Source organism: Mauremys mutica, chromosome 1 (genome assembly GCF_020497125.1).
Source record: "Mauremys mutica isolate MM-2020 ecotype Southern chromosome 1, ASM2049712v1, whole genome shotgun sequence".
In the NCBI taxonomy this organism is placed as follows: domain Eukaryota; kingdom Metazoa; phylum Chordata; order Testudines; family Geoemydidae; genus Mauremys; species Mauremys mutica.
In genome coordinates, this window is record NC_059072.1 from 93,382,578 (window position 1) to 93,407,025 (window position 24,448).

The window sequence follows — 24,448 nt, forward strand, 5'->3', positions numbered from 1 at the left end:
AGTATTGTCTAGTCGTTAAAAAACAAGATCAGGAGTCAAGGTACTGCATTCTCTTCCCAGCCTGGCTACTGATTTGCTGCATGTCCTTAGACAAGCCACTTCACCGCTGTGTGCCTCAATTTCCTCATCTGTCAAATGGGGCTATTAATATTTACCCACCTTTGTAAAGCACTTGGAGATTTTAGGATAAAAAGCATACACAGTGAGTACAAAAGGTTATTATAATATAGTCTCCACTGGAACTAAGGGGTAATGATAATGGAAATGCACGCTTACTAGGACTGATGAAAAATTAAGTTGAATGAGTGAAGAAGTCTCCTTTCTATAGCTCTCAAGTGTGCTGCAAAATTAAAGATTCTGAAAGAAAGCATGGGATTTGTGGGGCTGCACATAAATTGATTGGACTGTGTCTGCGGCCGTGCACGATCCTCCGGTCAGGCAAATGATGATGATTATACGCTTCATACCATTTTAATCAGCTGAAAGTGGGCTGCCAAGTTAGGTTTCTTTTAAACCACAACCAAGGCCTGGAGAGAAGGAAAAATGGGAGAGGAGGACCGTAGTCTTAACACAGTTTAAAAAAATCCCAAATATCTGGAAGGATCAAGAGTAGCTAATACTACTATGTGAATGGCAACACATTTGGCACTGTTTGGGTTACTGTGGCTAACTTCCAGTGATCATGTACATTAGAGATGGACTATGAGGGTAGATAAGGGAAATCAATATTTGGATGTGAATCACACGCATCTAAACCAGCAGAAAAATTCAAGGATAGGAGCATTATACAGGAAAGAAATGGGAAGAAGGGATGGAGGGTTATTTTCATTCTGCCCAGAAATAACAGTAGAGTCAGAAGACACTGCCTCCAGCTAAAAGTGTAACAAAACAAGACAAAGCAGCTGGCTGCAGGGAAAGAGACATTCTTACGATCTGAAAAGAGAGAAGCAATAAAACAGCAAGACGGACAACTGAGATGAGCAGCAGAGGCACTGGATACTGGGAGAGATTCAAAACTTTGAATTGGCAGAGCTAGGGACAATTTTTATCTTGCATAGGAACATCCCTCAAACGGAATCATTTTAAGGAGTAGAGAGCATCTAGATAAAATACTATTAGATTTAGAGGGGCTATAGTCCACCTAGCCTTCCTGTCCAAATCTTTCCTGTTCTGCTACTTACACAAATGATAGTAACACATAGTTGTATGGAGGGCTGTTGTAGTTCTGTTGGTGCCAGGGTATTAGGGAGACAAGGTGGGTGAGGTAACATCTTTTATTGGACCAACTTCTGTTGGTGAGAGAGACGAGCTTTCAAGCTTACACAGACCTGAAGAAGAGCAAGAGAAGTTGGTCCAATTAAAGGTATTACCTCACCCAACCTGTCTCTCTAGTAACACACAGCGGCTAGCACTATGACACAAGTGCTCTGTTCTGTACCCACAAACCTACCTAAATTCCCTTACCTGGTGTGATTGCCAAGGATGGATGTAAGAAAGGCAGAAATGCAAATTAAAGTCAGTGTAAATGAAAACCTCAGGTCTGCGTTAGAGGGCCAGGGATGAGCTTTGCTTCCCTGGATCTACATTGTAATAATAAGGAACGTGCTTTCCCCACACCTAGCCCCTGATCCATTTCGTCTGTACCCCACACCATTCATTTACCAGCAACCTGGCCAGTAGGGAAACATTCTTTTCCAGACAAATGTAAATAACAAAATTGTTCCCACCGTTCGTGCTGAAAGACCGTTTGGAATTTTTTTTTAATTAATTTTTCTTCTGATGGGAGATGCTGGATTAAAGTTTGGAGACTGAAGTCCTCCAGCTGTTCCCAGAATGGGCACACCACATGGGCAAAGCAGTGTGAACTTTCTCCTCATACACTACTATCACCATGTGCCTCAACCCTGCCCTGAAGGGACAGTGCCTTTTAATAAATAGAACATGTAGCAATTACAGCACTTTGAATCTCCAAAATGCTTTACAATTACTGACTAATTAATCAGGAGCGAGAAGTTGGGGTGAATTTTAATGGCCCAGTCACACCTTGGCTTCTTTGCTGAGATGGGCCTTGTTGTCAATGATGATGGCGGTTCTGTGATGTAAGAGTTGGAGTTCCCCAGCTCATGTCACATAGGATACTACAGCGTATGGATGTTCTATTTGTGGGGGCAGTTCAGACAATAGTGCCAAAACTCTGGCTGCAGGGGGCATCTAGCTCATGGAGGGCCCTATCCCAGCCAGGATGCTCCAGTGGAATATTTTGTAGAGAATAGCTGCTTTGTGCTGACTGAGAGCTCTGTCAAGATAACATTAAGCCCCTGGGGAATCTGGATGTTTTCCCTTTTATCACAGCCCTGACTGAAAGACAATGCAGTTTTTTCCCCCTTCTGATTTAAAGGAAATCTCCTGCCTCTATTCTTTCAACACTCTCAACAAATACACACACCGGTTCTGGACACAATCCCATCCCTCCCCAAACTGGCAGGGTTAGAAGTTTGATGCAAGTGTGGCAGATGTGCAAACAAACTGAATCTCGGGCCTTACCGCTGGGGTGTCAGTTGCATAATGTTGCAAAGGGCCCCAGACTCACTTGAACTGGCACCATTTGTTGTTAAAGAACTGAAAGCAAATGTTATAATAGTCACATACCTTTGAGAGTAGGGAAGGCTGAGAAAGAGTCTTTGCTTTGCTTCTGGTTGTTATATTCCAGACTTGCAGACTCTAAGATGAAATAAAATGATATTGAACAGCCTGCATTTCATAAAGCCAGCTGGTTCTTGTCTTCAGATTAAGCGCTTACCAAGGATAGATGCTTGTGGAGCCATTCAGGACCATACAACAAACCTTTCACCCCGTGCACCCTCCTCTCTTCACCATGAAGTTCAGCCAATCAGGCAGTCATGTGCAAACCACAAACCACGCAGGAACTAGCAGACACGACAGCTCACAGCCCTGGGCGTGGAGCTTAGTTAGCTTAGTATGGTTTTGTTTTTTCACTGCCAGGGCTAAACCGATATTATAGGAGTTTTAGCGAATGCTACTGCAGTTCTGTGCTCTAGTTGCATTTAATGCATTCTCCTGTGCACTCCAAGACCTACTTATTGCTTTGGGTTTGAATTTAGGATTGACAGGTCCCGAGTCTCCTTTTTGAACCACGTGGGGCTATTAAAATTTAGTCTGATCACCTCTCAGTCAAATCAACAACATGGCAATGTGATAGCCACAGTGTAACCAGCATTCTAATCTGTGGATATGTCTACCACCAAAACTCCCCCTTTGACTTGATACCGTCCATCATGTGCACATATGTGTGTATGTATGTGTGAGTGTGCATATGCCTCTGTTAAGAGAGAATGAGAGAACTCACAGGCAGCTCTGAGGTGGGGGGAGTACACTACAGTGAGCGGGATGGGTGGGTGGAAAAGCAGCAGCACTATAGACCAATATTTTAGCAACCTCTGAAATGAGTGTGACTTACGATGTGCGTTTTGGCTGCGTGCAAGGGTGTGCAAAGCTCTCATTTCCCGTAAGTGGCGGTCTAGTTGGGAAAACACGTTAATTCATTTATCAATGCATCAGTTCAGGCAGGAGTTATTGTGTTAACTGGGAGATCTGGATGAGGGGATTGAGATCTGAAGGAGGCAGCAGTGGTGACTGTCCAAGTGGTTGTAGTGGTGCTACGACCTCTCCGCACCTTTGAATTTCACCTTTGTTTAGACTGTGCAATGTTTATGGATTAAAAAAAGTATAAAAATTGTAAAAATAAAACTAAAACCATTAAAAAGGCAGGGGGAAGCTTTCCTCTTGTATTAGGGAGGCCTGAAAATCTATGATTGCTGAAATTAAGGGGTGGAGCCTAGCAGAGGTTGAAGTTCCGTCAGTCAACTGTTCCCCTCCCCAACCCACCATTACAAAATGTGACAGAGCTGTCCCTGCTCCTTTCAGCAGGATTCCCAGGGCTGGTAAGGCAGAGGAGTAGCTAGAATTCTGATTGGATGTGAAGAAGGGGTGGGGCTTGGAAGGTGATTGACAGCTGCTTTGAATGCAAGATGAGGGGAGAACTGTGGGTATGATCATTCTGATTGGAGGAGGACAGGGAGAGGCGGGCCTTTGCAGCTGATTGATGGCAGTTTGAATTTTAAGTGGGAAAACGATGCCTACCGGTCGCTACTGCTCAGTTTTCCTCAGGTAATGAGGGTGGGGTCCGAGCCCAGCAGTGTGAAGCCTCTGCCTGGGCCATGAATTCCACTGCCCTCAGCCAATTTACCCCACTCGTTAATGAGAGCGGGGCGAGGCCTCTCCCTGTTTAAAGCTTGTCTTGCCCCTGCTCAGGCGTCTCCAGGGCCAGAGAGAGTCACGTGCCGTGCCCTGTTTTTACCTGCAGTTGTGTGTGTTGGGGGCAGTGGGAGCATCCCCTGTTCAGGAGCTCCCCGTGGCTGCCCTCTCCTGGATGTCACCTGCCTTCACAGCCACCCCCTCAGTGGGCCACGTTACAGGGAGCAGCCACTGATGGCAAAGCACTGGCAGGTCTAGCCTTACACTCCTCAGGGAGTGGGGTCGGATTTAGGATTGTGAGGACCTGCCCCCCCCAGGGGTTGTTTCTGGAGTGGAGAGGCCCCCCTCAATCCCTCCCTTCCCATCCCTCAACTCTCCTACCGCACAAGGCCAGGCACAGCTCCAGCTGAGCGATCACCTGTTGTAACACCCATCTGCCTGCAAGTGGGGGTTGTCCTGTCAACCATGGGCTCCCTTAAATGGCAGGTTTAATTGACCCAAAGTCAGGTCTCGCTGAACTTCCATGCAAGACACCTGCTGCCGTGTCTGGAAACCACCATTACTGCAGACAGGTATGGAACCTACATAAGAACGTAGGAACGGCCATACTGGGTCAGACCAAAGGTCCATATAGCCCAGTATCCTGTCTTCCAACAATGGCCAATGCCAGGTGCCCCAGAAGGAATGAACAGAACAGGTAATCATCAGATGATCCATCCCTGTTGCCCATTCCAAGCTTCTGGCAAACAGAGGCTAAGGACACCATCCCTGCCCATTCTGGATAATAGCCATTGATGGACCTATTCTCCATGAATTTATCTAGTTTTTTTTTAACCCTGTTATAGTCTTGGCCTTCACAACATCCTCTGGCAAGGAGTTCCACAGGTTGACTGCGTGTTGTGTGAAAAAATACTTCCTTTTGTTTGTTTTAAACCTGCTGCCTATTAATTACATTTGGTGACCCCTAGTTCTTGTGTTATGAGAAGTAAATAACACTTCCTTATTTACTTTCTCCACACCAGTCATGATTTTATAGACCTCTATCATATCCCCCCTTAACCATCTCCTTTCCAAGCTGAAAAGTCCAAGTCTTATTAATCGCTTCTCATACAGAAGCCATTCCATGCCCCTAATAATTTTTGTTGCCCTTTTCTGAACCTTTTCCAATTCCAATATATCTTTTTTGAGATGGAACGACCAGATATGCACACAGTATTCAAGATGTGGGCGTACCATGGATTTATATAGGGGCAATATGGTATTTTCTGTCTTATTATCTATCCCTTTCTTAATGATTCCCAACATTCTGTTAACTTTTTTGACAGCCGCTGTACATTGAGTGGGTTTTCAGAGAACTAGCCCCAGTGACTCCAAGATCTCTTTCTGCCATAGTGAATAATCAGACCCATGGTCCACTTTGCCTAGTACCTTGTCTCTGGCAGCAGCTAGTACCAGCTGTTTCAGTGCCAGAGGAAGGTGAAAGAAACGCTGCAGCAGGACCTTATGGAATAACCTGACATAAGGAGAAGTTTCTCGCTGCTAGTGAGAGGTTGGCTTGATAGCAGGATTTAAAACTTGTACTTTTTTTTGTAGACCATGAGCCAAAAACATCATTATTTGATGAAACTGAAATAAAATCATAAAAGTTCCTGAGGTGGGATCCCCAGATTTCTGGATTTCATGCACTCACTGTCACACTTGTGTTTCAGGTCTAGTTTCTAAAAGGGCATCCCTTTTCAGGGCTCATCAGCACTGCTCATCACTTGGCCAAATAGATTATTGTAGAACCACATTCAGCCTAACCTCCCAGATGCCAACAGGGATTAAAGTGCGGTTCTCTAAGGACTCCCAGCCATTGCTGAGTTTGGGAGTAATCTGGCAGATCTGGACAAAAATCAATCTGTCTCTTTCATGTGGTGGCACAGACACACTAACCACAGAGATGGCTGGCTCAGGGAATGAGAGACAGGATGCGAGAACCAAATATTGATTTTTTGATTAGTAGCACAAAAGACTAACTATGAGGCAATTTCATTTACATAACATTATGTTTATGATATGAACTGGCAAACAACAACAAAAGACAGAAACACAAAATCAGAGCTACATCCAATTTGTGGTCCTTAACTATTAATTTCCTGGCTGTATAGTTTAGCTTTAATGTTATTTAAATGAAATTGTGCATGTCAAGTTTTCTGTTTTTAGCAGGAATATATTTTAGGTTAATGATCTGGGTTTAATTATGAATAAATAATTGTTACGTAGTTTTAATCAGGTACACTATTCTTTAAGAGATGACCCAGGGTTTTGAGTAAATAAGTAATTCTATGTATTTTAAAAAAGCATAATATTTATTATGTAGACCTAGGAATCCTATGTAATGTTGCCCCCAAACATTATATTGTGATGTCGTGACCCAACTTTGCATTGATTTTTGCATCCCCAATATATTTCTTTACATTTAATGTGAGCAGTAGGTTTGTACTGATGCTGCCCATGCTGTTCCTGTTCTGTGAATAGAAGACTTCAAGCTGTCACTCTTGAACCTTTCACTATCAGTAAACTCACTTTAAAATAATAATAATAAATCAATAATCATAATAATAAAATATCTGCATGCCTAGCTTGGAAGTCATAGAACACCATGCCAAAAATCAGATCAGCCTCACAGAAATCAAGATGAGTGGGGACCCAGTCCAGGAGGACAAAGGAACTGGTGCTAAGTGTTCCACTCCAGCAGGTTGTGATTGTAATAGAGTTATCTAATCAACTTGTAAAAAACAGATCAATATGTGCTGCTATATAACCACTGTCACAGTGCATCAGTGCACCAAAACAAAGAAAGACACAAAGACAAAAGAGAAATCCTGCTATGACTGAAATTTAATAGCTTCATTGAAACATATTATAAAATCAGTTTTTTCTCTCCAGGAGTGAGACAGATAAAAATTGACTCCATTTGAAGTGCAAACAAGAAAGAGAGGCAGGGAGTTGTAAACTATGTAGCACCCTCCTCAGAAAGATTCTTTTTTCTCTCCAGGTTCCCAGCATTTTCAGCTATCGCTCTCTACAATATCTTAATTAAACCAATATATTTTCTATCCAACTTACTTGAAGCTGTGCATACTTTGATAAAAAGGTTAATTATCTTCTTTATTTTAAAAATTGAAAAGGTAACATTTTGGTTTTTGCTTCAAAGTCATGCCTATCCCTATCCTTGTGTTAAAAATCAAACATTGAATTAATCAAAATAGATAGACGTCGGACTGGACAAAGGTGTTGGTGGATGGGGGGAAGCAAGATGGAAAACAAACACATTTGTTATGAATTTTAATATTTTGTCTTTTGTGCACATAAAATCTGATTACAGATTGTCTCCCTCATTGAGGCTGGGCACTTGTCAGGGCTTGAAATCAATTTGATACATGATCATGACAGCCTTTGCTGGTGACTCAGTCAGGAACTGCACAGAGACCTACCCACCCTCATGCTAACTAATGAAAAGAAGGGAGGGGGATGGGTTCATCTCATAAAGCTGTGAATTGACAATTCACAGGCTTTGTTTAAATTGTTTGGAGGCTGTGTTCCCTTTTCATGCTATCACTGCCTCAACTAAAATGCATCCCCCTGTTGCGTATGCCAGCTGTGAAAGCTGACAGATTCAAGATGATCAGTAGAGAAACTCTATTCAGTTTAGCAGAGCAGTCCTCAGGCAATGGAACCCTGTTCTTCCTTCCTTTACCCTCCCTCTCCTATTTAGAGGAGCAGAAGAGAGAAGGGTCACTGCAGAGTGACATGAGACCATTTATTTTTTCCTCCCTGCACGCATACACTGCCCCGTCAGTATAATTTAGCTTCTGTGGGCCCAAGTCTGAATCTGGCATTTGAACTTGGGTCTCTTGTATGTGTGCGGTGTGCGCAAAGTACTAACTACAGGAGCACCATATAGGCGACCTGGAGCGCTGGTTTAACAATGGAAGGTATGGTCTAGATTTAATTAAGCTTGCTGGATAATGAAATGTTCTATCCTTTCTTACACCTCCCGTGACTTTACTATTCTTGACAAACACCTAATAATAAATAATGATCACTAATAACTATATTTAACACTTATACAGATGAGTAAACTGAAGTACAGAGAGGTTAAGTGACTTGCCCAAGGTCAGCAAATTAATGACAAGGCCATTAGTAGAACCCAGGTCACCTTTCTTCCAGTTTGTTGCCCTGCTGCAGTCTGTCCTAAGGAGAACCTAAGTATCCCTCCCACTGTATTCTCACCCTTGTGGCCATTAATCATAGTTGCCATACTTCTGGCCAGGGAAAAGTAGGATGGGTCTCCCTTTCGGGCTAGGTAGAGTGAGCAGATAATGCCTTAGGTAATGCCCTATGATTGCAATCATAGTACTCCCAATGTTGGCTGGCCCATATTGTTAAGAAACTGAGAATTATATCAGCCTTCCCCCTTCCTCCAAAATTTTGAGTTGATAACAAGTTACATGTATTCCTTGTATTGTTCTATTTGCAGAATCATTGTGGTTTGCTGAGGTGGAGATTAAAAACACGTAGGCAGAGACAGCAGCACAGGCATCTCTTACCAACTTTATCAACTGAACAACAACCTGTCATCTCCATGGCACTCAGGAGGCACATGAAGAACTTTGTGAAAAATTATTCTGATTCTGAAGTCAAAGTCAGGGAAGCAACCTCTAATGACCCATGGGGTCCCTCTAGTTCACTAATGTTAGAGATCAGTGACCTGACATACAATACAGTTTCTCTTTTGGAGATTATGAACATGATATGGCACAGGATGAACGACCAGGGAAAGAACTGGAGGCATGTGTATAAATCCCTCACACTCTTGGATTATCTCATCAAGAATGGATCAAAGAAAGTCATACAGCATTGTCGAGAGGGGCTCTTTAACATTCAGACATTAAAAGATTTTCATTACATAGATGAGGCTGGAAAGGATCAAGGTAAATGTAGCTTGCCAAGGCCTGTCAATTAAAATTAAGAAGGTTTTTGGGGGGATTATTTAAACTAATTGCTGGGGGAAATATAGCAAGTAATTATGGCTGCATTGAAGGAAAAGTCAGGAAGGGGATATGGAGGAGCAATTTACCATGTTAGCAGAAAAAAAGGATACATAAAAATGCTCCCACCTCTCACAAATAAAAAGAAAGGGTGAAATCCCAGCCCCATGGAGGTTGAAGAGGCTGGAATTTTAACCCATGTGCCTATGCACTGTTGAAAGAAGTTTAAATGCAAATATGGGTGAGGTGGAATGCTTGGCATTGGGAGAAGATTTACATGCAGTTGCCATTTCTGAAAAATGGTTAGATGAGAATAAGCAAGAGTATATCGTAATGCCTGCCTATAAAATATTCGTGCAGGATTGGATCATGCTAGACTAATAGATTTCAGGTCAGTATACCAGTGAAATTTATCATATTTAAAGTAAATATTTGATGTTTGCCTTTGGGCATGTTTGCCATCAGAACTTGAGTACACTGGCCCATCTCAGGAATAATGAAAGTAAAGTCAGTTGGAGAATTTGATGGCATAGGGAACTGGGTTATGTGGCCTTTTATCTTTATTATCATCATAATCTCTAGGTCTCTGGTTCCAGTCAGTCTGGGACAGGTTGGTAACAACTGAAAGTTCTTACCATCCAATATATGTTTAGTGACCTTTGTAAAATAAATTGGAAGTTGCAATCCAATTCATAGTAGAAAAGTGTCCATATTACAAAAAGAACCATCCCGTTTCATACTAATTGATCCACAGGCTGGCAATCTCAACAGGGAGATGGTGAAACTGAATAAAGGCTACAATAAGGGAACTTCCCATTATCTAGCCCTAGAAGTGATTTTTCCAGCGTATTACTGATGACATATTGGTGGGGCGGTGTAGGAATCTTGTCCTGTCACTGCCTATGATGCACCTGTGTACATATAAATAGAAGACTTACCTGTGTTATCAGTCTGGAAACTTTCATGAGAACTAAAATAATTAAAAAAAAAAAGCCAGTTTAAGTATACTGTAATGAAGAATGAAACATTGATAAAAGCATGGAGCAGGGGTTAGTTAAAAGTAAATGAAATTAATTATGGGAGCAGTATGACCTAGTGGATAGCACACTGGACTGGAATTCAGAAGACCTGATTCAGCCACTGTCCTGCTGTGTGACCTTGGGCAAGTCACTTCACCTCCTGGCATCTCAGTTTCCCCATCTGTGAAAAGGGGATAATGATATTTACCCTCCTTTGTAAAGTACTTTGAGATCTACTGATGAAAAGTACTATGTAAAAGCTAGGTTATATTATTACCCTCATGTTATATTTGGTAAACATTTCCTTTAACAAAATTGCCATACCCACTAAAAATTTCCAGAAAATACTAAAACCAAAAAACCCCCTGAAATAACACAGCTCTTAACTAGAACCAGGGTTATTTACACAGGAGACAGAATTGCTCATCAAGTCAATTAGCTTTTGGGGAAACAACTACATGGATTATAGTATTATGTATAAAATTTATTCCTGATGTGGTGATCCATGAAATTACAGTTAATTTTGTTGAAATGGACCATTATAATTTTAAACAGAAGTGAAAGAAAATGAGAAAAAGGAGGCAAACTGCTAGGAGCTGAACTTCAAAGACAAGATTAAATTATTAGTAAGAATGCAGCACTGCTGGGAGCAGCATGAGCTGGTAGATGAAGCTACTGGCCTGTTGGCTCTGAGACCCAACCATGCATCCACCTTGCCATAGTAAATTAGATGAATTATTGGCAGTGATGGGCCTGTCACACTGGGCAATTCATGTTCCCATGTGATGTATGTAAAAGTGAATTCCAGCTGATAAAAGCTTAATACTGCTCCTACTGGCTTTGAAATGCCAACTATTTGTATCTGTCCTGCAGGACAAAATAATCACACCACGATGCTAAATCATGACACTGCTATAGCTCAGTCTTCATGTAATGCTGTTGCAGCAGTGCATAATGATGTTGCTTCATTTCATATTGATATGAGAATGAGAGTAAATAAATTCAAGACCACTTAATCATACTACAAGAATCTGAGGGTCATGGGACTCAGATTTATGAAAACTAGAACTGTCCCATGACAATCAGGATTACAGTGACACTCTCACAGCTGTTTCAACAAAGGAGAAAGAGTCAATTTCACCACTGCAGGTCAAGTCGCAGAACAAACCCAGTGGAAATTCACTGACTGACTTATGTAATGTCAGTTTGCAGTGCCTGGACACCTCAGTCAACAGAAACAACATCCAGAAACTATCAGCTGCAAATACAATAAATTAAATAAAGCTGGTCACTCTACTTAGGAGAATCCCAGGACAGAATTCATTCGGTGGGTATTACAACTTTGAGATTAGAGGAGCTATCAAATTCAATGTTGGAAGCAATTATGAGGGGAGAGAGAGCAATATACATTAGTAGGACATCTTAACATTCGATTCTTATAATTATGTGCGCCTCAGTAAGATAAATCTAGAAACACAGAAGATATGGAGTACAGAGATCCACCAATGTCTGCTACCTGCCATCAGAGGGATTCAGTCATGTGTTAAGGTTCCCCACTCAAAACTCCAGAAAGAGGAGCAACACTCCCTTGTCCCTTCCACGACCCAGGGTCCTGTCAGTATAAGAAGGATCATCATGACATCCAGTTGTCTCTATGTTTGTTTGCCTGATTCAAACAGTGAATTTGATGGGCCTTTCAGTTTCATTGCTGTACCAGCCCCTCAATGAATTCAGACCTGTGAATCTCCTAAGCAGAATCAACAGCTTTATTGAACTGACTCCATTACAGCTGGTAGTTTGGGGATGTTGTTTAACACACATACTAAACACGGTAGATTTTTTAGAAGAATATCAAAAAGTGTGACTTTTCCCCTCTCTAGACAAATTCATTTTGATAGGATAATCATGTCTCTTCTGAGAGAGATCTTTAATCCCTGACATCTTCCTTGGACCCTAGCATTTTTGGGCTTGAAAATCTTTTCCAGAGATTGAAGATAAAAAGCACTTCAGCCTCTTTCCTTGTTCCCTATAACTCACATTGACACTAATACTCCCTTGTCACTACACACAACCATAGCCAAATTTTAATGGAAAAAGCTACATATTTGTGCCAGCTTACTGGTGGCAGTGTTTTGTACTGCCATACAGAAGGATCAGAGTTCATGGACTGGCAAGGCCTGACAGAGACAATACACTAATGCACCAAAGAGACAAGGAGGAATTCTGCTTGAACACTTCTCTGACCAAAGGAATAACATCCTGCTAATAGCATTTAGCTAAAAGAATGGGCTACTACAAAGCTGGCCCTTGGAAGAAATAAAGGGAGGAAAAACCTCAAAGACCATAACCTAAAAACATACTTAAGTTTATGAACCACACATGCATTGTCTTAACCGCTTGTCAGCTGCTTACAAAGTAAATCTACTAAAGACAACTGCTTACTGAGATCTTGGTTTCTTGGCTCATTGTTCTATGGTTATGAACAGCTCAGCATCCTTAGCCTCTTTGCATTTTTCTGTAGTTGCTGTGGCCCATGATATATCCAGGTGGCCCTCATTACAGAATGGGATGGTGGCTTCCTAACACATTTACCAAGTATTTCTTTTCTTTAAACTAAACCCAATTACTTCAACAGGTTATCACGTCAGAGAAAAATCTAAGCAAGTCAGTGCCTTGTTAACAGATGACCAACTGCTACATAACGAACGTGAGATAGCACGCAGAACTAGGCAGCGGACCTCCTATGCAATGCTATTGCCTAAGAAGACCACTACCAAGGACTGTTTACCAACAATGTCTGCCTCTGAGCCCATACCAGAGCTTCCTGATTCAGTCAAACTTCAACGTAAGCATCTCAGGCCTAAACTGCAAATTTAGATGTGCCAATACTTAAGCCAGCTCTACAGGTGGGGCTTCGCATTAGTAAACAATCTGAAAAGATTACATTGCAGGATGTAGCAATGGGCTTAAGAGACAAGAGAGGAGGAGAAATTTGCAAGAGCAAAATGTCTGTCTTTCTGCACTACCCTTTCATTTGTCAATCTCAAATGAAATGAACTTTGGGGTTTTGTGGTATTCTAACGTATTTACTAGTGAACATTTCTCCTTCTCAGACAATATCCACCCCATTTTGCATGGCTTGGTATGGTTGATAATCTTTACTCAGGACTGAAATAGCAGGGGATACTGGTGCTAATTTGATAAAAGTACATAGGGGACCCAGAATTGGAATAGCAAAGAGGTGCTGTAGGTCAGCACTGAGGTGCATTGGCAGAGATGTATGGAGGGTACTAGTACTGGAATAGCATGAAATGCTGCCTGTCAGTGTTATGGAACAAGCAGAGCAGTGCAAGGATATAGGGACTTAAATAGGAAAGGGTGCAGTGAGTAAGAATTTAGGTACATTACCAGAACCAAGGTCAAGATGGCAAAACTGGAATAACAGGAATCCTGTAGAGATCAGTGGTAGAGGTGAGAGAGAGGGAGTAGTAGCACACCACCTGTGTGGCATTATGCTTGACTCCAGACAGTACTGTTAGTCTTTCAGTTTTGAGATTACTGAAATTCATCCAAACTGTACAACATATATGGGAAAAAGGAAGAAGTTGATTCTTTAAATTGAGCTGTGTTTTAAAAAAATTCTCCAGTGTTCAGGCTGATAATTCCTTTCAGACTGAACTGTCAGATGGTATCCACAGTGAAATAACATGTGAATAAGGTGACTGTACCCTGGTGTGAACTAAACCAATGTGGCTCTATGCCAACAATTGGAGAAATATGGCCTGCAGGTACAGTTATTTTCAGAGGTTTGAGCCCTGCCTTTATCCATATTATACATGAGAATCTAAAAAGCATCAAGGCTATCCATCCACAAGTAAATAAGTCTGTGATGGGTTGTATCACAGAAACCCCCTTGGGACTGCCAACTGATGTGCCAAAACTACTTCTGCCCCTGCTTTCACTGCCAGCTTGGGACTCCAGCACCCTGTCTTGCTGAGCCAGACATGCCAGTCTGCTCCAACACAGACTCAGGGTCTGAACCACGTGCCCCAAAGCTGCAGACTTAACTGAAAGTAACTTAAGAAGTGTTCCTGTCTTTAACACTCAGATGCCCAACTCCCAATGGGGTCCAAAGCCCAAATAAATCCGTTTTACCCTGTATAAAGCTTATACAGGGTAGATTCATAAATTGTTTGCCTTCTATAACACTGATAGAGAGATATGCATAGCTGTTTGCCCCCCCCCAGCTATTAATACACTCTCTGGGTTAATTAATAAGTAAAAAGTGATTTTATTAAATACAGAAAGTAGAATTTAAGTGTTCCAAGTAGCAACAGACAGAACAAAGCGAATTACCAAGTAAAATCAAATAAAACACACAAATCTAAGCCTAATACAGCAATAAAACTGAATACAGATAAAACCTCACCCTCAGAGGTGTCCCAGTAAGCTTCCTTTTGCAGACTAGTCCCCTTCTAGTCTGGGTCCAGCAATCACTCACACCCCCTGTAGTTACTGACCTTTGTTCCTGTTCCTCTCAGGTATCCTTAGGGGTGGAGATGGCTATCTCTTGAGCCAGCTGAAGACAAAATGGAGGGATCTCCCAGGGGTTTAAATAGACTTTCTCTTGTGCATAGGCGCTGACTCCATGGATGCTCTGGGGCTGGAGCACCACGGGGGAAAATTGGTGGGTGCTCAGCACCCACCGGCGGCTCCCTGCTCCCTCACCCAGCTCACCTCCACCTCTACCTCCTCCCCTGAGTGCACCGTGTGCCCGCTTTTTCCCCCCTAGCTCCCAGCGCCTGCGCCACGAAACAGCTGTTTCAGTACAAAACCAACCAAAGCCAAGAGATGTACAGTATTCAGTCTGCTGCTTCACCTTTCACTCTGCTTGTCATCCTAAATTTTCCAGCATTTTACATGCACTCTATATCATATACAAGATCTCATGCTGTACAGATACACCAACAGAAGACCAATTCTTGGTCACTGTGGGAATGACCAAAGTGTAATGTGGTATCTATGCAAAGAATGACTTCCAACAGACAACAGATTATACCAGCTCCTATGGGCATGGGAGTTTCAGATTGGTCCACCTGATGCAGCTATTGCCTGGAGACCTGATGCAGCTATTGCCTAAGGACCTTAACAAGGGTCCCAATGAGAACCATTGCTCCGCTGTAACATGAAAGACTTACATGCACTGCAGGTCCAGCTGCTGATTACCAAGGGGAGATGCCACTCTTACATTTGCTCTAATGCAATGGTTCTCAACCTTTTTTTCATTTGTGGACCTATAAAAAGATTTCACATGAAAGTTTGAATCCCTTTGGAAATCTTAGGTCTTGTCTACACTGGCAAGTTTCTGCGCAGTAAAGCAGTTTTCTGCATTGTAATTCCCAAGGTGTACACACTGCCAAGCCACTTTAGTGCGCAAAAACGGCGTAGTTGCAGCGCTGTAAAAAAACCTGACCCCTAGAGGCGTAGAGCTTTCTGTGCTGGGGCTATAGTGCTGTGGTGCCAGTGTAGACACAATGGTCGATTACAGCACTGCCATTGGCCTTTGGGAGGTGTCCCAAAATGCCTGTTCTTGCCTCTCTGGTCATTGGTTTGAACTCTACTGCCCTGCCCTCAGGTGACCAACTTCACCCCATAAATTCCTTGGGAAGTTTGAAAGTCCCCTTCCTGTTTGCATGCAGTGGTCTCAGTGCATCTTTCCAGGTGACCATGGTTGCTCCACGCACCAGGCAATCCCCTGCGTGGAACAATGCCAAGCTGTTGGACCCCATCAGCATTTGGGGAGAGGAGGCTGTCCAGTCCCAGCTGTGCTCCAGCCACAGGAATGATGATACCTATGGACAGATTTCATGATGTATGACAGAAAGGGGCCATGACCAGGATACATTACAATGCAGGGTCAAAGTGATGGAGCTGCAGAATGCCTACCACAAGGCATGGGAGGCAAACCGCTGCTCCAGTGCTGCGCCCATGAGCTGCCGGTTCTAGAAAAAGCTGGACGCGATACTCGGTGGCGACCCCACTGCCACTGCAAAGGCCACTGTGGATACTTTGGTGGCTCGCGTGCCAGTCGAGAGTGGACCGAGCTAGGAAGAGGAAGTCTTGGGCGAGGATGTGGAGGGGGAGGGGGACCCATCGACAGAGGATGACTTGGAGGCCAGAGATGCATGCAGCCAGGAGCTCTTTTCCTGGAGGAGGCTAGCCAGACACTGCTGTTGGATCTTGGTGAAGCACAAACAGGAGAGGAGGCCCCTGGTAAGTGGCTTTGATTTTGGGAATCACTGAAGTTGTTGGGGGCAGGAGGGTTGCAGAAAGCAGGCTTTTGTCTGTATGACGTATGTACCACCACATGCCAATCTGAGTGATGGAACAGGGTCTTGTTTGACTCCCTCACTTCACGAGAATCTGCCTCAGCGATCTCCAGGAAACTGTCATGGAAATATTGTGCAATCCACTGCCACAGGTTCTTTGGCAGAGCTGATTTGTTTCTTGCCCCATTAAGGGTAACTTTCTCATGCCAGTCTGCTGTCACTGGGAGGTGCAGTGGCGGGGGGGGGGGGCATTGCTGCACACAGGCGAGCTGCATAAGGGCCAGGGCAGAAGCCACAATCTTCGAGAAGACCCTCCCCCTTGATTCCCTGCTCACCCTCAGCAGTGAGATATCTTCCATAATGAACACAGCATGTGGAAAATGTGGTGACAGGAATGATTATAAGCCCCCTCCTACAGTGCTGGCTCTCAGCAAGAACCACATGCCCAGTGTACAGTACAGTCTTGGAACACTGATTTCCCCTGCCCCCCCTGCAGTTACTCACCATTTTGGGGGTCTTGTGGCTCATGTGTGCTTGCCTGGGGTCAGCCAGTTAGTGACAGGTAGGTGAATAGTGGCTGTGTTTCAAATCAGTGGTCTTTGTGCTGCAAACAACACTGCTTCTGTAAAATGTTGCATTTTGGCTTCACAGATATGACCTTGGGAGCCAAGCCTCCCTCTTTGTTATCGGCAGCTGAACAGCTGCGCAGAATTAGGAAGTGTTCATGAAGAACTAAAGAGGACTTTCTGTGTGAGGTCATGATGCACTCTACGACTGAAAAACTAGAATTGAAGAAATGGTGGGACAGTGAGAAGAGGGACTGAAAGGAGATCACAGCAAGCCAGAATGAAGCCATGGAGCAGCTCTTAAACATTATAGAGCACCAAGCGGACATGCTACAGGTGCTACTAGCACTGCAAACCAAGCAGCTCCATGCCCACACTCCCCTGCAGCCGCTGTTGCAAAACTCTTTCCCATGCGCCCCCTAGACACTGCCAACACACTCTTATCAACCTCCTGGCTCCAGTCTGTACCTGCTGCACTCTACTCCTGCCCGATCACGGTCCAGCCCTGAGGACTCCCAGTACCCACTGCACTCAACACCTGTCCCTCTGCAGTTTGGCCCTGCTGAAGCACAGTACCCACTGCACTGTACTGTACTGTAAATAGAAGGTTGGATATGATACCTGGGCATACACAAACCTTTAACCTGGACCTTCCCTTCCCCCATCCCCCTCAGTGCAGAAGTGTTTTTTTGTTTGTCTCTCTCCTCCAGTTGTTGTTTTTTAATAAAACAATTGTTTTGGTTTGAAAGCAATCTTTATTCCATTAATTGAAAGCAAACAGAGCCCTGCAAAGCAACAGGCAATTTTCTTACACCTTCATCGTCTGCACCAACACAATCACCTCCTAGCATTACAAGCACTGCACTCCTGAGCATAGCAGCAAATATTAGTGGCTTTCAGCTTCAAATTGCTGCCTCAAGGCATCCCTGATCCTATGTCCCTCTAATAGCCCTGGTCTCTGGCTGTTCAAATTTAGCCTCCAGGTGCTGAGCCTCAGAGGTCCAGTCCTGGGTGAAACTTTCACCCTTCCCTTCACAAATATTATGGAGCATACAGGATGCGGTTATAAGCATAGGAATATTGTCATCAGCCAGGTCCAGCCTCCCATAGAGGCAGCATCAGCGGGCCTTTAAACGGCCAAAGCACACTTAACAGCCATTCTGCACTTGCTCAGCCTGTTGTTGAATTGCTCCTTGTTGCTGTCAAGGTGCCCCGTGTATGGCTTCATAAGCCACAGCATTAAGGGGTAGGCGGGGTCTCCCAGGATCACAATGGGTATTTTGACTTCCCTATGGTGATCTTCTAGTCTGGGAAGAAAGTCCCTGCTTGCAGCTTTCTGAACAGGCCAGTGTTCCGAAAGATGCATGTGTCATAGAATCATAGAATATCAGGGTTGGAAGGGACCTCAGGAGGTCATCTAGTCCAACCCCCTGCTCAAAGCAGGACCAATCTTCAACTAAATGATCCCAGACAAGGCTTTGTCAAGCCTGACCTTAAAAACCGCTAAGGCAGGGGTCGGCAACCTTTCAGAAGTGGTGTGCCGAGTCTTCATTTATTCACTCTAATTTAAGGTTTCACATGCTAGTAATACATTTTAGCACTGTTAGAAGGTCTCTTTCTATAAGTCTATAATATATAACTAAACTATTATTGTATGTAAAGTAAATAAGGTTTTTAAAATGTTTAAGACGCTTCATTTAAAATTAAATTAAAATGCAGGGCCCCCCGGACCGGCGGCCAGGACCCAGGCAGTGAGAGTGCCATTGAAAATCAGCTTGCATGCTGCCTTTGGCACACGTGCCGTAGGTTGCCTTCCCCTGCTCTAAGGAAAGAGATTCCACCACCTCCCTAGGCAACCCATTCCAGTGCTTCACCACCCTCCTAGTGAAAAAGTTTTTCCTAATTTCCAACCTAAACCTCCCCCACTGCAACTTAAGACCATTACTCCTTGTTCTGTCATCTGGTACCACTGAGAATAGTCTAGATCCATCCTCTTTGGAACCCCCTTTCAGGTAGTTGAAAGCAGCTATCAAATCCCCCCCTCATTCTTCTCTTCTGCAGACTAAATAATCCAGTTCCCTCAGCCTCTCCTCATAAGTCATGTGCTCCAGCTCCCTAATCATTTTTGTTGCCCTCTGCTGGACTCTTTCCAATTTTTCCACATCCTTCTTGTAGTATGGGGCCCAAAACTGGACACAGTACTCCAGATGAGGCCTCACCAATGTCGAATAGAGGGGAATGATCACGTCCCTCAATCTGCTGGCAATGCCCCTACTTATACAGGCCAAAATGCTGTTAACCTTCTTGGCAACAAGGGCACACTGTTGACTCATATCCAGTTTCTCATCCACTGTAACCCCTAGGTCCTTTTCTGCATAACTGCTGCCTAGCCATTTGGTTCCTAGTTTGTAGCAGTGCATGGGATTCTTCTGTCCTAAATGCAGGACTCTGCACTTGTCCTTGTTGAACCTCATCAGATTTCTTTTGGCCCAATCCTCCAATTTGTCTAGGTCTCTCTGTATCCTATCCCTACCCTCCAGCATATCTACCACTCCTCCCAGTTTAGCATCATGCACCTTTCCGGACCAGTCTGCATTAATGTCCGTGAAATGCTCATGGTGATCCACAAGAGCCTGGAGAACCATTGAGAAATACCCCTTCTGATTAATGTACTTGGCATAGGTGGTCTGGTGCCAGAATTTGAATATGCGTGCCGTCTATCACCCCTCCACAGTTAGGGAAGCCAATTTGTGCAAAACCATCCACAATGTCACATACATTGCCAAGAGTCACAGTCTTTCAGAGCAGGATGCGATTAATAGCCCTGCACATTTCCATCAACATGAGTCCAAAGGGTCGACTTTCCCACTCTGAATGGGTTAGCAACCAATCGGTAGCAGTCTGGAGTAGCCACCTTCCACAGTGCAATCACCAAGCGCTTCTCCAACGACAGGGCAGCGCTCATTCTCATGTTCTTGCGCAGCAGGGCTGGGGCGAGCTCATCACATAGTCTCATGAATGTGGCTTTCCTCATCCAAAAGTTCTGCAGCCACTGCTCATCATCCCAGACATGCATGACGATGTGATCTCACCACTCAGTGCTTGTTTCCTGAGCCCAAAAGGGGCATTCCACTGTAGTCAGCACCTCTGTGAATGCCACAAGCAATCTCATGTCATAGCTATTATGCGTGGTGAGATCAATGTTGCACTCCTCTTGCCTTTGTAGTTTAAGGAATAACTCCACTGCCACTCGTGACGTGTGAGTCAGAGTGAGCAGCATATTAGTCAACAGTGCGGGATCCATTCCTGCAGACCGAAGAGGCAGAGCGCGCAGTACACAAACCATTGAAAGATGGTGCCAAATGCTGACAGAAGCACAGGGATTACTGGGATGTGACGCAATACATCACAGGTCATTGGGACAGGACCTAGGATGCCCCACAACCTCTCCACATTCCCACAACTTTTAGCGGCAGAAGAGGAAGAGATGCTCTGTGGGATAGCTGCCCAGAGTGCACCACTCCGAATACCGCTGCATGTGCCACAAGTGTGAACACACTATTGTGCAGGCAGCTGACAGTGTGACCACACAACAGTGGTTTCCTTTCAGCGCTCTCTGAGCAGCGCTGTAACTGCTGGTGCTGTAACTCTGCCAGTACAGCCATATCCCTAGACATATTTTGAAGACCTCCAGGGGTCCACAGACCAGAGGCTGAAAACTGCTGCTCTAATCTATGGTCACCTGTTGGCAGACATACTGCTCTTAGGCACTGTAACGTCTTCAAATAGAGCTTGTTATTTATATACCATATGTGCTGTAATACCTAAACACTATGAATGTGTAGAGGCTGGAGTTTCAGTCTGATTTATTTCTTGGCTGGTAGGGTTTTAACATTCAGACTAGTACTGATTCTTAGTAAATTGTATTGGGGAACTGAAGATGAGTATAGCCTCATGTTTCCTACCCCGTATCTGCTGAGTTCTCCTTTTTCCTCTCATCAGACAGAAGACACAAACTATTTCCTTTCAGAGGCTCTTCTAATGCTCCAGACACACATGTCCAGCTGATCCACCTCTCAAATCCTTAGAACACTGAGCAGTTCTCAAGTGAACACCTGAAAACTAAGTGTTCTTAAATTGGTTGAGTCCGATTTAACAGGTAACTTACTGTAGCCAAAATAAATGAAAAAGTCAGTCAGGATGATATAAAAGACAGTAGTATAATTATCCAGCCTAACAAATTCAGGCTTTACAAGCTATCCATTATTACACGAACACTGCTTTGCTCTTCCTAACATTGTAATGTTGTCTCCAAATAGACGTGTGGATATTGTCCCAAAATCTCAGGGAGGTGGATTACCTATGCCAATGGGAGAACACCTTCCACCACCATAAGTAGTGTCTACACTGAAGCTCTATGGTGGCGCAGCTGCAGTGTTGGAACTGTGCCACTGTGGCATTTCATGTGTAGACAAGCTCTTTGTCTTCCCCACCAATTAACTGGAGGGAAACAACATTGATTTAAAAAATAATCTGAAAATTAAATTAGTTGCAGCATAGATGTATACAGTGTGTATCACTCACAATGCTACTCACCTTCCTCCAATCACAGGAAATTGATAGCTCAGGATATACCTACAGTAACTCCTCACTTAAAGTCGTTCTGGTTAACGTTGTTTCGTTGTTACGCTGCTGATTAATTAGGGAACATGCTCATTTAAAGTTGTGCGATGCTCCCTTCTAATGTCGTTTGGCAACTGCCTGCTTTGTCCACTGCTTGCAGGAAGAGCAGCCCATTGCAGCTAGCTGGTGGGGGCTTGGAACCAGGGTGGACCGGCAGCTCCCCTATCAGCTCCCCGCTCCCCTAAGTTCCCTGTGCTGCAGCCGCCCAGCAGGCTATCAAGGCAGTTCAGCTGTCCCTCCCCCCACTGCCATGTGCTGCTCCTGCCCCAGGGCCGCCCAGAGTGGGGGACAAGTGGGGCAATTTGCCCCAGGCCGTGCAGGGGCCCCCATGAGAATATAGTATTCTATAGTATTGCAACTTTTTTTTATTGAAAGGGCCCCCAAAATTGCTTTGCCCCGGGGCCCCCTGAATCCTCTGGGCAGCACTGTCCTGCCCTCTGCCTTGGAGCTGCTCTAGTTTGCTGTGCAGGGGGGGGACTAAAGTCAGGGTGTCCCCCTCCCCCCTGCTCCTGCACCCCGCTTACCCCTTCTCCATATAGAGCAGGGAGGGGACACGGACCGAGAGAGACAGAGAGAGCTTGGGGCAGCAGCTGCTGTCAACTTCTTGATCCACCTAAAAAGACAATGCACTTAAGAGTGGGTCAGCTTACTTGAAGGGGCAGTGTGCATCTCTCTCTCTCCCACACACAAGGTGTGTGTCTGTCTCTGTCTGCTATGCTGTCTCCCCCAGGGCCGCCCAGAGGATTCAGGGGGCCTGGGGCAAAGCAATTTCAGGGGCCTCTTCCATAAAAAAAAGTTGCAATACTATAGAATACTATATTCTCGTGGGGGCCCCTGTGGGGCCCCAGGCCTGGGGCAAATTGCCCCACTTGCCCCCCTCTCTGGGCAGCCCTGGTCTCCCCTCCCTTCTATTCGTGCTGCCTTGTGTGAGAGGCTACATTAACAACAATGTGTTAACCCTCAAGCGCTCAGCGAGTGCTAGTTCATCATTTAGCAGCAAGGAATTCCCTGGGAAATATTCCTCCCTCTTCCACCCTCTAACTTCACCACTTCAACCAAGCATCACAATCATCATAGCTGTGAACAGTATTAAATTATTTGTTTAAAACATATACTGTGTGTATATCTATATAATATATCATTTTTTGTCTGGTGAAAAAAATTTCCCTGGAACCTAACCCCCCCATTTACATTAATTCTTATGGGGAAATTGGATTTGCTTAACATAATTTCGCTTAAAGTCGCATTTTTCAGGAACATAACAACGTTAAGCAAGCAGCTACTGTACCTAATCCTAAGATCCCTGCTCAGTGCTCCAGAGGAAGGTGACTTCTTCCAGGAGATTCTTACCAGTATTCCCAGGGACCGAGGTGAAAAATTCCTTCCTGACTCCCAAATCTAATGGTCACTTAAATTCTATGCATGTGAACAAGAAGAATGATAGCTAAGCATCTAATTCCATTTATACCTCAAGATACCATATCCGATATCTGACTTTCAAACTTTCTTAATAGTTTTCTGGCTTAGTGCTAATCTTGGGCCTGATTCTCATTTACACTAAAGTCCTTTTACATCACTCTGGCAAAGTAAAGGCACTTTCCAGTGGGTGTGAACTGCATTTATATCCACTTTAAGACCTCTTTAAACTGCCAAAATGGGGTGAAGCAGCCTCAGTGTAAAAGAGAATTAGACCTAGTGAGTTCAGTTATCTGTGACTTTTTCTGGCTTGCAATGTATACTGTAGGTGTGCCATGTCGAGGTGACATGTTCTGTGCCCTGGGGAGCCCTACTGGGGAGTTTATGTATCCAAACTGCAACAGCTTCAACAGGAGAGGCTGAGGGAGACACATAAAGGTGCTATTCTGAGAAGTGGGAGATTCCTGTTCAAATCCTTTCTCCCCATCAGACAGAGGGTGGAAGTTAACCTGGATCTCCTGCATCCTGGACGAGTGCCCTAACCAGTGGTCTAAAATTTATAAGGGCACTGTCACCACGATCTCCTCCTCTTGAATGGGCCTAGATTGGGAAGGTATGATTTGAGCACATCTGCTGGATTGGGCCTTGCAGGTGACATAGGCAGGGGAATACCCATCTTCACCTGGTTTGAGGATCCTGCTGGGATTTAGGAATGAGATTGGCATTCAGCCACCTAGAGTGAGATGTTGTACACATTCCCAAAGGCAGAAACGTAGGCACTGAGGGAACTTTTACAACAAACATTTAGGCACTGAGTGAATTTAGGCACCTACAGTGTTAGGTAGCAGCCAAGTGGGGGTTTTGTGGATCCCAGTGGTGCCTAAATCTGAGACTCAGGCCTCTAAATCTGGTGTTTAGGCACCTAAGTCCCATTACAGACTTGGGCCATTGTCCCTCCATCATAGTATTTGAGCACCTAGTATTGGAAGTGAAGAAGAAATACCATATATTCAATGAAAATATCAGAGAGGAGCTTTGCAAATATTCATTGGGATAATTAACCCCTCCAAGTGTTCAGGACCCTGGTTTTATGTCTCATGCAAAAGACTGCAAGGTTAGCACCT

The 24,448-nt window shown here is 44.2% G+C and overlaps 2 protein-coding genes across 7 annotated transcripts in view; one reads left to right on the top strand and one right to left on the bottom strand.

Annotated features, from left to right (window-relative positions):
• Positions 1-24,448, bottom strand: part of GRAP2 (GRB2 related adaptor protein 2) — an 84,704-nt gene that overhangs the window by 37,888 nt on the left and 22,368 nt on the right. For 3 of the 5 annotated variants that reach the window (XM_045001927.1, XM_045001929.1, XM_045001931.1), the window contains exon 3: positions 2,650-2,721. The gene's annotated coding sequence lies outside the window, so the exon portion shown is untranslated. Of the gene's footprint in view, positions 1-2,649; positions 2,722-3,478; positions 3,973-24,448 lie in introns of those variants that run through there. The other 2 variants (XM_045001930.1, XM_045001928.1) reach the window with 2 other exon arrangements.
• The window catches only part of ENTHD1 (ENTH domain containing 1), a 60,698-nt gene continuing 40,307 nt past the window's right edge, over positions 4,058-24,448 (top strand). Inside the window, exons 1-3 of one of the 2 annotated variants that reach the window (XM_045001923.1) lie at positions 4,058-4,188; positions 8,801-9,254; positions 12,966-13,175. In XM_045001923.1, the coding sequence (XP_044857858.1) occupies positions 8,906-9,254; positions 12,966-13,175 (559 nt within the window). In that variant the 5' untranslated portion in view covers positions 4,058-4,188; positions 8,801-8,905. The other variant, XM_045001922.1, reaches the window with a different exon arrangement.